Here is a 13,535-nt window from a genome sequence, read left to right on the forward strand (position 1 = left end):
CATCTGATGCTTCTATATATTCTCAGATTCAGGGGAGCAAGTTTCCCTTCTGCTGTGGTGAACTGTTAAAAGTAATTTAGCTATGATACGTAACATCATTCCATCTGAAAGCTCTAGAATGGAGGATCTACATCAAATAGCAAGAAGAGTGAACTTTGTTACATCTTCTGTGTGTTTTTGAGGAATCCTAGACTTACTGTCATGATGGTGCATTAAGAAATATACCGGGGATGAAGGTGGCATCATATTTTACTGGGAGTATTAGGAAAAGTTACTTCAGTGAGTCTTGTTTTGTCCCAGCTCTCTCAGTATCTGTTTTTATTACAACTGCAAGTACTTAGCACTTGATTCAGCTGCTGTGTATGTGTAGGTACAGAGAAGATGACAGAAACTGAGTTGGCTTTTGTGTCGCTTTTGAACTGCATTGCTTATCATGCCTCTTTAATTACATCTGCTCTGTTCATTGTACTCGTATTTTCACCATTTCCCCTAAAGTAAAGATGTGTTGTGCTGTATGTATTCTTCACAAAAACTATTCGAGTAGTCATCATTAACTTCTTGTTTTGTAAAAGATTAGCAAAGATGAGGTGAAATCTGCAACTTAGGTTGTTACTGTGAAATGTGGACTAAAGAATACAAAACACGTTGGGATATTTTCTGGTGGTGCGTGGGTGAGTCTATTTCTTGTTCCAGTTCTCCTTCAGTGTAGGGTGACCTTGGCTTGGGCCAGTAAGTCTCAGTTATGGCAGGTTACATCATCTTGTTAGGGAACATTCTTCTAGCCCCTCTCTTCTTGTGGATTCTCTTTGATTTTTATTTATGATGATATAGGTCTGAGAAGTTTGAAGTGTACATAGATCCTCCTTGTATAGGAAGTCAGTAGGAAGAAAATGATGGACTTGGAATTCACAGTTCAGGAAAGTGGTGACTGTGAGGAAGCGTTTCAAACTTTTAAGTAAATAAAAATATCAAGGCAATGGCAAAGAAATTTTATTTCCTCTGTTGTGGTGTGTTTTTTTTTTTTTTGTTACATTCTTGACTTGTAACTGCCCTGGTGCATTCTTTTTCTAAAATCCTAAGTATCCCAACACGTGCTGTCTAGTTGGTTTGTTTTTCACTGCCTTTAGTATTAATTGCTTTTATGTAAAGTTTTCGATTCAGATTCCTTCTCTACAGCAGTGGAATTTTTCATAGTTTAGGGTGGATTAGGTGGCAGTCCGCGTTTGCATCAGTTTAAAGGGACTGAGAAACCAAGTAACTGGGTTGTTTTCATAGTTGAATTTTGGAAGAAGATACCATTGCTTATTGGCAGTCTTTTACTTAAAAACTTGGCTTTATGGCATAGAGGGATGACTTCCATTTGGTCTCCTCTCTTCTTTTCCCTGTTTCATTCTCTATCTGCTGCTTGTCTGGCAGTATGGGCAAATTAAAATTAGTGATATATAACACTTCAACAGCACTGTTGTTTAGACTTTTGGGGAAATTGTGCTCTATTTAATCATTTGGAGAACACAAAGTTCACTTCAGATGTCTGTTCTCATAGAGTCTAAGATCTAAGCTGGCTAGGACTTATTACCGAGTGGCAGTAACAATTCATACAATAAGATGAGAAGAATCCTGGTTCTATCTCCACATGTGAAGACCAAATACACTTAGGAATGAGGGGGTTTAGCTTTTCTGTTGTGTACTTCTTTAAAGTGTTACTGTAGCATAGGATAAACTACCTGAATATCAACGGTTGCTGTCTGCCACAATATAGGTTACTGAAACAATCAAAATCTTTTGTTCATTTTTTCTTTGTTTTTATGGGTTTTGTCTGTATATTTCCAGTTGAGTTTTGTTTGTAAAAGTGGGACAGGTAAGGTAAACATAAACTAGCTAAACAACGTTGACTTCTTAATTTCTTTCCACAGTTTTAAAATCGTGAAATCATGGCTCATTCAAAGACGAGAGCCAATGATGGAAAAATCACATATCCTCCAGGAGTCAAAGAAATCTCTGATAAAATATCTAAAGAAGAGATGGTGAGAAGACTAAAGGTTAGTAAGCAAGTAACTGTTTGCCGAATGAAGTGTGTTGTATACAGCATTCAGTGATCCCATTACTATATTTTCTATCTGAAAGGATTATTTTTTTTTTTCGTTCGGGCTTTACCTTTTCTATGCTCAGAGGAAGAACTAGTTGGCTGTTACGCCTTTGGTTCTACAATTTTCTTGAAGTGACTTGTCCCAAAACATTTAAATAAGTTTAAAAAAATCACAAATGGAAACAAGCTATGTTAATTTCAAATACTACTTAAACTTTCTTTCAGCTTCTAGAGTAAGTCAGTACTTTTTAGGGAAGAAAATACTGGAAAACATAGAGTGTCATAATTTTGGAAATAGTATGAATGTGTCAGAGTACACTCTTTTTATGCATTTGTGGTCTTTGAGTTGATTATAAAACCCACTTTTATTCTCATTATTTCAGTCTATATTGTAATGAAAGTCTTTGATTATACTACATGTTTCTGTCTGCTGAATTTCTTGACCACTTTATTTGGTCTAACTCTTCAGGAAGGTTGGAGAGATTTGGGGGATAATCATGTTACTACATTTTTTTTTTTAATCTATCCATGTATTCTCACAAAAAGACAGGCCTGTTAGTATTGTGCAGAAGGAATGCCTGCAACTTGGGTTTGCCCAGTGAAACAGGAGGGAACAGATGTGGGAGAGGAACCTTAAGTATTCTAACAGCTGGAAGAGCTTAATTTGGAGTTTATTTTCTTAAGAAGCAGTTTTAAGTCAGTTGGAACTACTGGTAAATGAACAAAAACAAATAAAACCCTCAAACTCAATGATTCCTTCTCCCCTCCCCCCAGTAACCTGTCCATGCTTTGGGAGTTGCGCTTGAGAGACTTTAGTTGGTATAATGCATTCTATGATGTTGAACAGAAGACAACATTTATAACTTTATACATGAGTGACTCCTAACAAAAGAAATCATTTTTTAGCACTTGGGTATTTTTTTCAGCTTGTAAAAACGCACACAGTTCTCTACTGATACTTTTTTTTTTCCCCTATAGATTAATTTCATTTTTAGCCTTGAAAGTCTAGTCCCTTCTCCTGCAAGACAGATCAAGATGACAGAACAGAAGCGTACTTTGCAGGATGTCCTGTATTTCTTGTCAGCCCTTTATTCTGGCTGTGCATTCATCATTACACAGGCAGGGAGAAAACCACATGTTGTTTCTTTTATGAAGGCTTGGATGATCCAGGCTACACTACAAGTGTATAGACCTACGGTATAAACAGAATTTCAGGTGCTAAAGAACAGTAGTTGATAAATAAGTGAACTATTAGCCTCTTCATTTTCCTGACTGCCAAATTCATATAAGTAATAGGGAAGAAGCACTTTTCTGTGGATTTTTTTATCATTTACACAAGCAGATAGTCTGCTCTTTGTTAACGACAATATATTTATATAAATACAAAATATTGGGAAATCTGAGAATAAAATGGAAAATATGCACAGTGTCTTTACATATTAGCATGACTTACCTCACAAACGTTATGCATTTCTGATCCACGCCATCTCCAAGTTATAGTAGATTTGGAAGGGACATAGAAACTAAATGATTGGAGTTATGAACTAGCACTGAAGACAGTGAGAAGGTGATAAACATTTGAAAATGATGAACAGTATGACAGGAGCATTTTTTCCACGGTTTCTCTTCATACACAAGAGCCAAAACATCATCTAATGAGAAATAGTAATTTTAGACCAGCAGGCTAATAGCATACTTATCCGTAAGTTATATAACTAAATTTCAAAGCTTATTACTGTATAAAGATACAGGAGCCAGAAAAAATGAATAGGTTAAAAAGTATGGGCCACGTTTGGAAGATGAAGCTCCAGGAGTATTAATCATGGTGGTCTGGGTGTGATTTCAAGCTCAGGAATCCTCTAACCTATCGCTTTGCAGGAAGCTAGAAAGGTATGCCAGGAAAACTAGTTTGTTTTACTTTGTTTTTCCTTAAACACTGTGACAAATTGCTCTGGAGACAAGATGACTGATTTTGTTTTCCTGACCACTATGGAAGTCATATTGTCAGGAAAAAGAAACTGAAGGAAGGTTAATTTTTAGAGTGGACAAAAAACATACTTCACTTCCATAGAAGTGAAAACAATTCTGTGTTTTAAATTACTTCAATAGTGTGTAAGGGTACCAGTGAACTTCAGATGGTTCATCTTGTGTCTGAGTGGGGAAGACTTTATTTTTCTCTCAACAGAAATTATACGTGTGCATAAGCTACTATTCTTCTGTACCTTTTAGTAAAAGATTGTAATATGCTAAAGACTTTACAGCTGGTGTGATCCTAATTATGCCGTTCTTCCTTTTTTTTAAAGTAGGATTTGTTGTTACCTGATCAGTTACAGTAAATCAGGGCCCAGGGGTGGAATTAAATAAAAGAAACTATAGTAAAGTAAAACAGTTTGTATTGTTGAAGGGTTGTGGGCTTTTTTGTGTTTGGTTTTTTTTTTCCCCTCTTAGGGGTGGATTATTTGGCTTGGGTTTTTTTTTTTTTTTGAGGAACTTAACTGACATCATTATTCTTGAAAAATACTCTTCTGCACTGGTGAAATAAATGGGAGTTTTGACTTTAATTTTCAGGATTGTGTAGTTAAGGCTTTATTACCATTTTGTTAATTTTAACAAGAGTGTAACTCCTTAAGATAATTCTGCCTCTCTGATTCAAAGAAGAAATTGGAACAAAGCATAATTACTTTGTTTTGTCAATAGGTTTTTCTCTTCCAAATAGGTTTGGTTTTTTTTTTTTTAAATATAAGAATTCTCACCAACTAGCAGTTACTAATTTTGGCTGTTCTTGCTTTTGTTCTGTTGAGGGTGTTAAATACTTAGTGTCCCAGACTTTCTTTTTTTTCTTCTGTATCTTTAGTATACTGGATCCTAATAAGACTAATGGGCATTTTAGTCCTGCTGGACAACATACACGCTGCTGGGCTGCACTGGATTTATATAAGCTTCTGCTGAAAGTGCATGCTCTGCTTCTGGGCAGCACAGGGGATAAACTTGTCCTCAGAGCAGTAGTAGAGGAAAAACCTCATGTTGAAAGAGAATAGAGGGAAAATAAATTGTAACCCTAAATACTTTAGGAGGTAATAAATATTTTGAATAAAGTTTTGCTGTTTTCTAAATTTTTCAGTGAATGGCTGTAACAGTGAATGCTGTTGTGTGGTTTTTTGTTTTTTGTTTTTATTTTTTTTTTAATTGGCCAACTTGATTATATGGTTTCTTAAAGATATGTGAAGTACTACAGCCAGGCTTTCAGTGACTCTGCTGAGTTGGAACAGCTGATAGAGGGCTTGACTAGGCCCTTCCTGTACCCTGAAAAATAAGACACTAGTTATTCAAATAAGTACTACTGCATTGCTAATTATGCTTCTCATAGAAGTTGCACAAAACCAGAAAAGGAACTTTCAGTAAGGATCCTGTTACACACAGCACTTAATTTTATGTACTGATGTCTGTCTCCCTTTTTAGATGGTTGTGAAAACTTTCATGGATATGGACCAGGACTCTGAAGAAGAAAAGGAGCTCTACCTAAATCTTGCTTTACATCTCGCTTCAGATTTTTTCCTCAAACATCCTGATAAGGATGTACGTTTGTTGGTAGCATGTTGTCTTGCTGATATTTTCAGAATTTATGCCCCTGAAGCTCCATATACTTCACCGGATAAACTAAAGGTAAATTGAATCAATGTCTTTTTCCACACCAGGTTTTTAAAATGAGTGATTGATGTAATTAACTTATTTTCCCCCCCCTCTCCCCCCCCCCCCCCCCCCCGCCTTTATTTTTGGTTCAGTCCGAGCAATCTGAGGTTTTCACTTGATTCTGGAATAAGGGTGTTTGATCAGGTCAACTGTTATCAGATAAAGTGATAATACAGTAATCTTTTAATAACTTTTAGAGTTTGGATCTATATTGAAAACGAATATTTTACTCAACTGTCATTGAGATTTGCAGGTAGTTGTCTACTACTTTAGAAATATTGATATGTCTATAGCTTTTATCATAATCTCTTGCAGAACAGCTAATTCCTTCATTGGGAAAATACCCCCGTGTTTCCAATAAAACTACCAAGAGACAATTAGTGTATTTTTGTAGATAAAGGCTCTATTGAAACAAAGAAAAAGCATTTTTGTACAAGGGATAATGATTTCTGATGTGAACTGTAAAATTCTGCAATTACAAACATCACTGATCCCACTAGATGGAGATGGTTGATAGAGAAATGCCAGGTTTGAAAAGGCAGTACATATCTGCCCCATTTGTTTCAGAAAAAATAAATTTTTAGATTGTTTTGTGTCATTTTTACTTATTTAAAAGTCGAAATCTAACTTACTTTCTAAGTCTCAAAATCAAACTACTTCCCTTACACAGTCTCTATCTAGAGTGATGAACCCAGTCTCATAGAAAATCTTGCAGGGAAAAATTACACTGAAAAATGTGTACTTTTTTTGTCTCCTTGATTTAAGAGTGAGGGGGGGCTTTTTTATTTTGGTTTGGTTTTTGTTTGTTTTTTCCATGGTAGGATAGAGAGGTGGTTGTGGTAGAAGCTATATCAATTATAACTCAAGAAGAAATTACTCAATTTCTGATCTAGTGGTTGCACCGGAAGTGCTTCATAAGTAGAGTGAACAGTACAGTTTCAACTGTAGTGCATCCATTGTTACCATACATACTGGAGAGATACCTAGGGATTTCCGTTAGCTGTATGTTCTTAATTCTAAATTATTGCACCTCTGATTACACACTGTCCAGTTACCTTACTTACTGATTACACCATCTTTAACTGGAGACAGATGAGATATTGAAAGAAGGGATCAGAATTTCAGGTTTCACTCTTTTTTATGTGTATCATCAGTATAAATCTTACATTCCTTGCTGAGTGTTGAAAGAGCTTTGACAACAGGGATGGAAAATGCCACAAGTAGGCTAAAAGCAGAACTGGAGCAGGATCGAGGGAGGTGATTCTGCCTCTCTACCCCTCTCTTGTGAGACCCCACCTGGAGTACTGCATCCAGCGCTGGGGCCCCCAACATAAGAAGGACATGGACCTGTTGGAGTGGGTACAGAGGAGGGACATGAAGATGATCAGAGGGTTAGAGCACCTCTCCTATGAAGACAGGCTGAGAGAGCTGGCGTTGTTCAGCCTGGAGGAGAGAAGGCTCCCAGAAGACATTATAGCAGCCTCCCAGTATATAAAAGCAGGCCTACAGGAAAAATGGGGAGGGACTCTTTATCAGGCATTGTAGTGATAGGATGAAGGGTAACGGTTTTTAACTGAAAGAGTGTAGATTTAGATTAAACATTAGGAAGAAATTCTTTACTGTGAGGGTGGTGAGACACTGGCACAGGTTGCCCGTGGAAGCTGTGGATGCCCCATCCCTGGAAGCGTTCAAGGCCAGGTTGGATGGGGCTTTGAGCAGCCTGGTCTAGTGGGAGGCGTCCCTGCCCATGGCAGGGGGGTTGGAACTAGATGATCTTTGAGGTCCTTCCTAACCCAAACCATTCTATCTATGATTGCTTTTCTGGCATCTGGAAACTTCTAACTGAAGTCCCTTACAGTCTGGGAAAAGCCTGGAGCTCAAATCTAATTTTCAGGGGGGAAGATGTTGTAATCACTGGTATTTGTCAAAGAAAACCACTTGGACAAATGGACTGTCTGCCTGACTTGGCTGAAATGGAGATGTTCAATGGTGTATATAGTAGCAGAACTTCAACCATCTGAGTGTGTTCTGTGGTGAAAGCTATGGCTGTGATGCTTACTGAAGCCATTATGTAGTTAACTGGTATCAAGACAAAAAATCCACAAAAAACATTCAGTGTTGTTTTCAGTGAAGTTGAAGTATAAGCACTTTTGTATTTGGAGTTGGGTTCTAATGTAGACTTGCTTTATGGAGTCTGATGTGAAACCATATTGTCCAATTTGTGAAAGTTGTTGCGATTTCTTAGGTGCAGCCAAAGTTTTTGTCCCATGTTTTGCATTTATAAATGCATGTTCAAATAGTATATTCTGTATGCTCAAAAAAGGGAAAAACCTTGGATTGTATTACATTAGCTATTAAAAATTGGTGAGTACTTTTGAGTTTAGTCTGTCTTGCTTCCTTTAAAACAGGAATAGGAAAAAAAATAAAATTAGAAATAAATGATCACTTTTTCAAATGATGCCATTATTATTTGTGAAGTATTCAGATGCTAGACATATTGTACATGGATGCTATTCATTAATGTACATGTTCATATACAATACAGTGATGTGTGCTTTATAAAAATTAGGAAATTTCGTTTTGGGCTTGATAGGGTCTTTGAATCACATCCACTAAAGTGTTGCATACTGAGCTCCAGGATAAAGATACTTTGTTAAATGAACTAATTGAGATTCATTGGTACAAGTTTAACAGAAAAATTCTACCTTGGGCATGACTTCTAAGATGAAGTATTTTTTTATTTTTGGCATTGGTCATTGTCTTGCATGCTCCCTCTTTTCTTTAATTGAATCTTAACCTTCACTGAGACTTCAGTTTTTCACATGATGGAACTCATTTTGGGTGGTCTGATGGCCGACTAATGGTTCAGGCACTTGTTTTTAAGCGGGGAATCTTCAGACTGGCTTTTTCCTCTGGACTGAATGCTCTTCAGTGGTTGGAGGCCATTAGATGCATCCTTTGAACTGTGTCTTTTGGTTTAGTTTCAACCAAAGAGTCTAGTTTGTGTGCTCTGACTGATCTGAAGTGTGAGCCAAACAGTGATTCTTCTGGTCATCCACTTAACACTTCAAAGGCACAATCTCGATCCAAATTCAAGCATTAATACAGCTGTATCTCTGAACAGTGTACTTCCTGTGCTTTTTTTTGGGAAGAGATGATGATGTCATGTGTGGTCTAATTCTTGTTTTTACCTAAAACCACAGTAAGTGCTCAGCTTAATGATTGAGGTTGAATTTTGTGGTTGTAGCAGTAGAAAAAACAAACCCTATTCTCATCTTCTGCCCATCTCCTTCTTGGGGGGTAAGGGGAAATGGTCATTTGAAAATGTTATAGAAAAGCTTTCTAGACTATTTTTAAGATAGTTTTTTCATGGTTAACCGTTGGACTTTCTTCTATTTATTATGGCAACTTTATACCTTTTGGAATTTATTTGATTTATACCTAGATTGTTAGATGAAATATTATACAGTTGAGGTTGTGAACAATGTTTCTGGTGATATGTACTTCTGAATCTTTTGATTTAATATAGTAGCTATGAATTTCCAGCTGTTAATTATCTGAATGTAAAAAGCGTTTGAAAAAGACACGTTCCTGTGTGTTTCCATTCTGTTCATAATCAACTGGTTGTTCCTTATAACCTGCTTGAATTTATTTTGTGTGAGACTTTCTGAAGAAGTCTTCCGGTGCTGGAAGTTGATAAAGGAAACAGGAGAAACTTGGTTTATTGGTTTTTGCAAGAGATGTGATCTCTGTCAGTAGTATGATGACTGAGAAATGCACAAACAATACAGTGCAGTAATACTCTAGGAAAGCTGCAGTTGCCTACTGCTTTTTTTCCTCTTCTGTTGAAACCTATTGCAGTATAAAGTAAAAATGTAAAGTTCTTCGTCCTTCTGAGTGATCTTTTGACTTCTGTGGGATGTCAGCCAGTTGCAGCTCTGTTTGTGAAGTTGAGTGTTTTTCTTTGGAAAAGAGAAACTTTTCCTTCCTTAGAAAAAGGTTACTTTTTCAGCCCTTTAAAGAAACACGAAGCATTTAAAGCATTCTCTGTGATGCTTTTGTAGATCATCTTCTTTTCGACAGTGAAATAGTGTGTCTGTCATTGCTGCATATTTTGTAGTGATGAATAATGCTGGTAATTTAAAAAGATAATTATTTCAGTTTTGAAAGTTTCATTGCAATTGATTAAATAACTGTCACTTTGTTCTTTTCAGGATATATTTATGTTCATAACAAGGCAACTTAAAGGTTTAGAAGATACAAAAAGCCCCCAATTTAATCGATATTTTTATTTGCTTGAGGTAAGCTTCATAACTTGTTTCATAGTAACTGTTAAGTGTAATTTTTCAACTTGTATTAACTACTCCTTTTATTTTTTCCTGTTCAACACAGAACATTGCTTGGGTCAAGTCTTATAACATATGCTTTGAATTAGAAGACAGCAATGAGATTTTTACACAGTTGTACAGAACGCTGTTTTCAGTAATAAAGTAAGTATCGCTACCCCCAATTATAATATATTATTGCATGGTTGAGGTCAGATATTTCTAACCGAGGTGTTCAGTCTATTGTGTTACTCTTGCATTAACGAGCTTAGTTTTGTAAATCAGTTTAACTAAAGGTAGTACCATAAATATGATAACCTGTTCATTTTGCCTGTTTTAATTAAAGAAGACACACTGCAAATCATCTTTTTCTTTCTAAGAAATTTATTTTGATTGTCTCTTACTGTGTCTATTTTATTCTGGTCTTGAAATTTAATGGTGCAATATGCAATTCTAAGGAATTTGGAGGATTATTGCTATAAAAAGGCGAGTCAGAAAATAGTGAACGCTGGAAGGTACTGCTAGAGATCATCTAGTCTGTCCCTCTTGCTCAAACCAGATCAGCTCTGCCCAGGACTGTAGCCAGTTGGACTTTGATCATCTCCAAGGATGGAGACTCTGTGGCCTCTCTGGGCAGCCTCCTAGTGCTCAATCACCCTTTAATTTAAAAAAGTTTCCTATGTTTTAGATGGTATGTCCTGTATTTCACTTGTGCCCATTGCCTCTTGTCCTGTTGCTGGACACGAATGAGAAGAGTCTTGCCCTGTCTTCTTTACTACCAAAATCAAGTATTTAAACATAATGATAAATTCCTTCCTAAGCTATTTCTTCTCGAGGCTAAAAAAAGATGTCACATCTCTTGGCCTCTTCTTTTATGTCAGCTGCTCCCGTAATCATCACTTAATCATCCCTTTGTGGCCCTTTGCTGGACTGACTCTGGCATGTCTATGTCTCTCTTATGCTGGGAAGCCCAGAACTGGACACAGCACTCCAGATGAAGTCTCACCAGTGTTGAGTAGAATCATAGAATATCGTAATAGAATCATAATACACTGTCTTTTCACGGTAGGGACAGATACAGTCCTCTTATTCTTTTACTACAGTTGTAAATTAAGAGGGCATGAGATTCAAGAACATTTTAGGAAGTGGTATGTGTAGCTGAGAAACTGTATTTTAACTTGTAAGAAAACTTGTGATTTGATTATTACATTCCTTGCTGTTTCGCATCACCACAGGGAGTACGCTGAATGGAAGTTGTACTTCATATGAATAGTACACTAAGAGTTCTTGTTTTTAATTTCAGCAACGGTCATAACCAAAAAGTACACATGCACATGGTTGATCTAATGAGCTCTATCATTTGTGAGGGAGATACTGTGTCGCAGGAACTTTTGGATACAGTGTTAGTTAACCTAGTGCCAGCACATAAGGTAAGACTTAATAGTGGCTTTATTTTTTTTTTTTGTAATCATGACTTATTGGATGTATGTAGTCAGGTATTTAGATTTCATTGAGAGAATATCTGTAGCAAATGTATTGCTATTATTTTGTTCTTTTTTAGCAAACAATTTTTAATAGCCAGAAAATCCAGAGTTTCATTGCTTTGATTCACTTGCAATCAGTGAATCAGTATCAGTGGTCATAGTAATCTAAAAGCTTTAATATCATATGAATTTATACACAGGTTTTTTATATACAGTCAATACCAGTAGAATTTAATAAAAATGATACATATATCCTTTGGAAAGTTTTTAATTAGTGTAACGCGGTATCAACAGTTCAAACTAATGTGCTGCCCAAAGTGGGAGGGAATAATTTGTTATGACTGCTGATTTGTAGCTGGCTCTGTTGTATTTCAGAAATGTTGGCTTGGTGTTATTGAAAGCGCATTGGTATCTTTTTGATGCAGCCATAGAACTAACTATGTTTGGAAATGGTGCTGCCTGAAGAGCCCAAGTGATGGCTGTCTTTCCTTAATGTTTTGTTTTAAAAAAAAAAAAAAAGTCCTGCAGGTAAACTGAGGAAAAACTTCAATGTTTGCATGTGTTGTGACACTTAAATGTTTAAAAAGCAAGGAAGTCTGACTTCTTTGTTCAGAAAACTAGCTGGGTCCTACTGGAATCTCTTGGTCTACAGTGTATAAGACTTGTAAGTTGTGTAGGACAAAAAAAGATGATGAGAAATTACCCGGGAAATGTGTACTTATCTAGATTTTGGGCAGTTCTGGCTGTCATCTGACAGCTTTTTTTGTTTTCTTTAAGTGTGCTCAGGAAAGGGTTAAATTTAGTAGACATGAAATGCTCTCTGAAGAATATAGCAAGTAGCACAACATAGTATGTGTTATTGCAAGCCATCAATTTCAGTAAATAAACAGCACATAAATTATTTTTCTATTGACAATGAAGTTTACAGTAAAGGACTAAATATTAGTATAGATTAGCCTTTTTTCTTCTGGAAATGTTTTAGTTGTGTCCTTCAGGGAGTCCAATACTTTTGTGCCGGGACTAGATTGAAATTTGTGTGGCTAAAATTCAGATTTACCAAGTAAAGCCTTGGAATACAAGAAACAAAAGCAAGACTATGCAAAATACTTCAGTTTGTATTTCTCAGTTGTTAAACATCTGTTGTTTCATTGTGTCGCTTGTGTTCAACTTGATTTGACTGTACTGATTTTAATAAACTGATTTGGGGTTGAAGAATTTGCATCCTGTTAGATTGGCTTTAGCATTGAAACAATTCTGGTTTATAGTGGATTAAAAGCTACTGACTGAGCATTCTAATAGGATAAGGTATCTGGGGTTTTGCATTTTATTCTGCTTCTGTTTAGTCGAACTTGCTCCTTGTATAGGATGCTAGTTTATAGCTTGCTTCTAACTGAATTAGTTACATAACTTTAGACTATATTCTGAGTACTTTTACCTTTGTTTTGATTTTTTTTAACCTTTTTCATATTAATGGAAACAAGCTTCTAATATTTCTGTTTCATCTCAATATCTTCATATTGTGTTTATTTAAAATTTTGGCGCTTACATAGTCATCTAACCACTTTCTGTGGTTTCTGTCATGTTGGAAAAGTGTAATGAATTCAGAGTGAGAATTCTTCTGCTCACGTCCATTGAGCACAAAACTCCAAGGTTAAGGAAAACTACGTTTTAGCTGACCTAGCCATTAAGCTGCACAAACTGTGGGAAAGGGAAATTGAAAAAACAGACTGGCCACCAAAAATTGCGTATTGTGTTGATGTAATGGTGACTAGGGAATCCTTACCTAGCCAGATTCCCTGAGGACCAGAAGAATACTTTTGATGGAGTAAAAGGAGCATAGATTTGTTACTAGCTCAGGTTTGAAAATAATCTGATTGAGAGATCATTGTAGATGTGACAACTATGTTTGTAGCAAGTGACACAGGCAAGTGGTGTGTTTTTAATACAGCC

At 36.3% G+C, this 13,535-nt stretch overlaps 1 protein-coding gene across 4 annotated transcripts in view; it reads left to right on the plus strand.

Moving 5' to 3' along the window:
• PDS5B (PDS5 cohesin associated factor B) overlaps window positions 1-13,535 on the plus strand; it is a 122,131-nt gene that overhangs the window by 20,494 nt on the left and 88,102 nt on the right. For all 4 annotated transcript variants that reach the window (XM_054198837.1, XM_054198865.1, XM_054198856.1 and 1 more), the window contains exons 2-6: window positions 1,914-2,039; window positions 5,546-5,749; window positions 9,991-10,077; window positions 10,169-10,266; window positions 11,405-11,531. In XM_054198837.1, the coding sequence (XP_054054812.1) occupies window positions 1,932-2,039; window positions 5,546-5,749; window positions 9,991-10,077; window positions 10,169-10,266; window positions 11,405-11,531 (624 nt within the window). In that variant the 5' untranslated portion in view covers window positions 1,914-1,931. The remainder of the gene's footprint in view (window positions 1-1,913; window positions 2,040-5,545; window positions 5,750-9,990; window positions 10,078-10,168; window positions 10,267-11,404; window positions 11,532-13,535) is intronic.

The sequence above is a fragment of the Rissa tridactyla genome, chromosome 1, assembly GCF_028500815.1.
Source record: "Rissa tridactyla isolate bRisTri1 chromosome 1, bRisTri1.patW.cur.20221130, whole genome shotgun sequence".
NCBI lineage: Eukaryota > Metazoa > Chordata > Aves > Charadriiformes > Laridae > Rissa > Rissa tridactyla.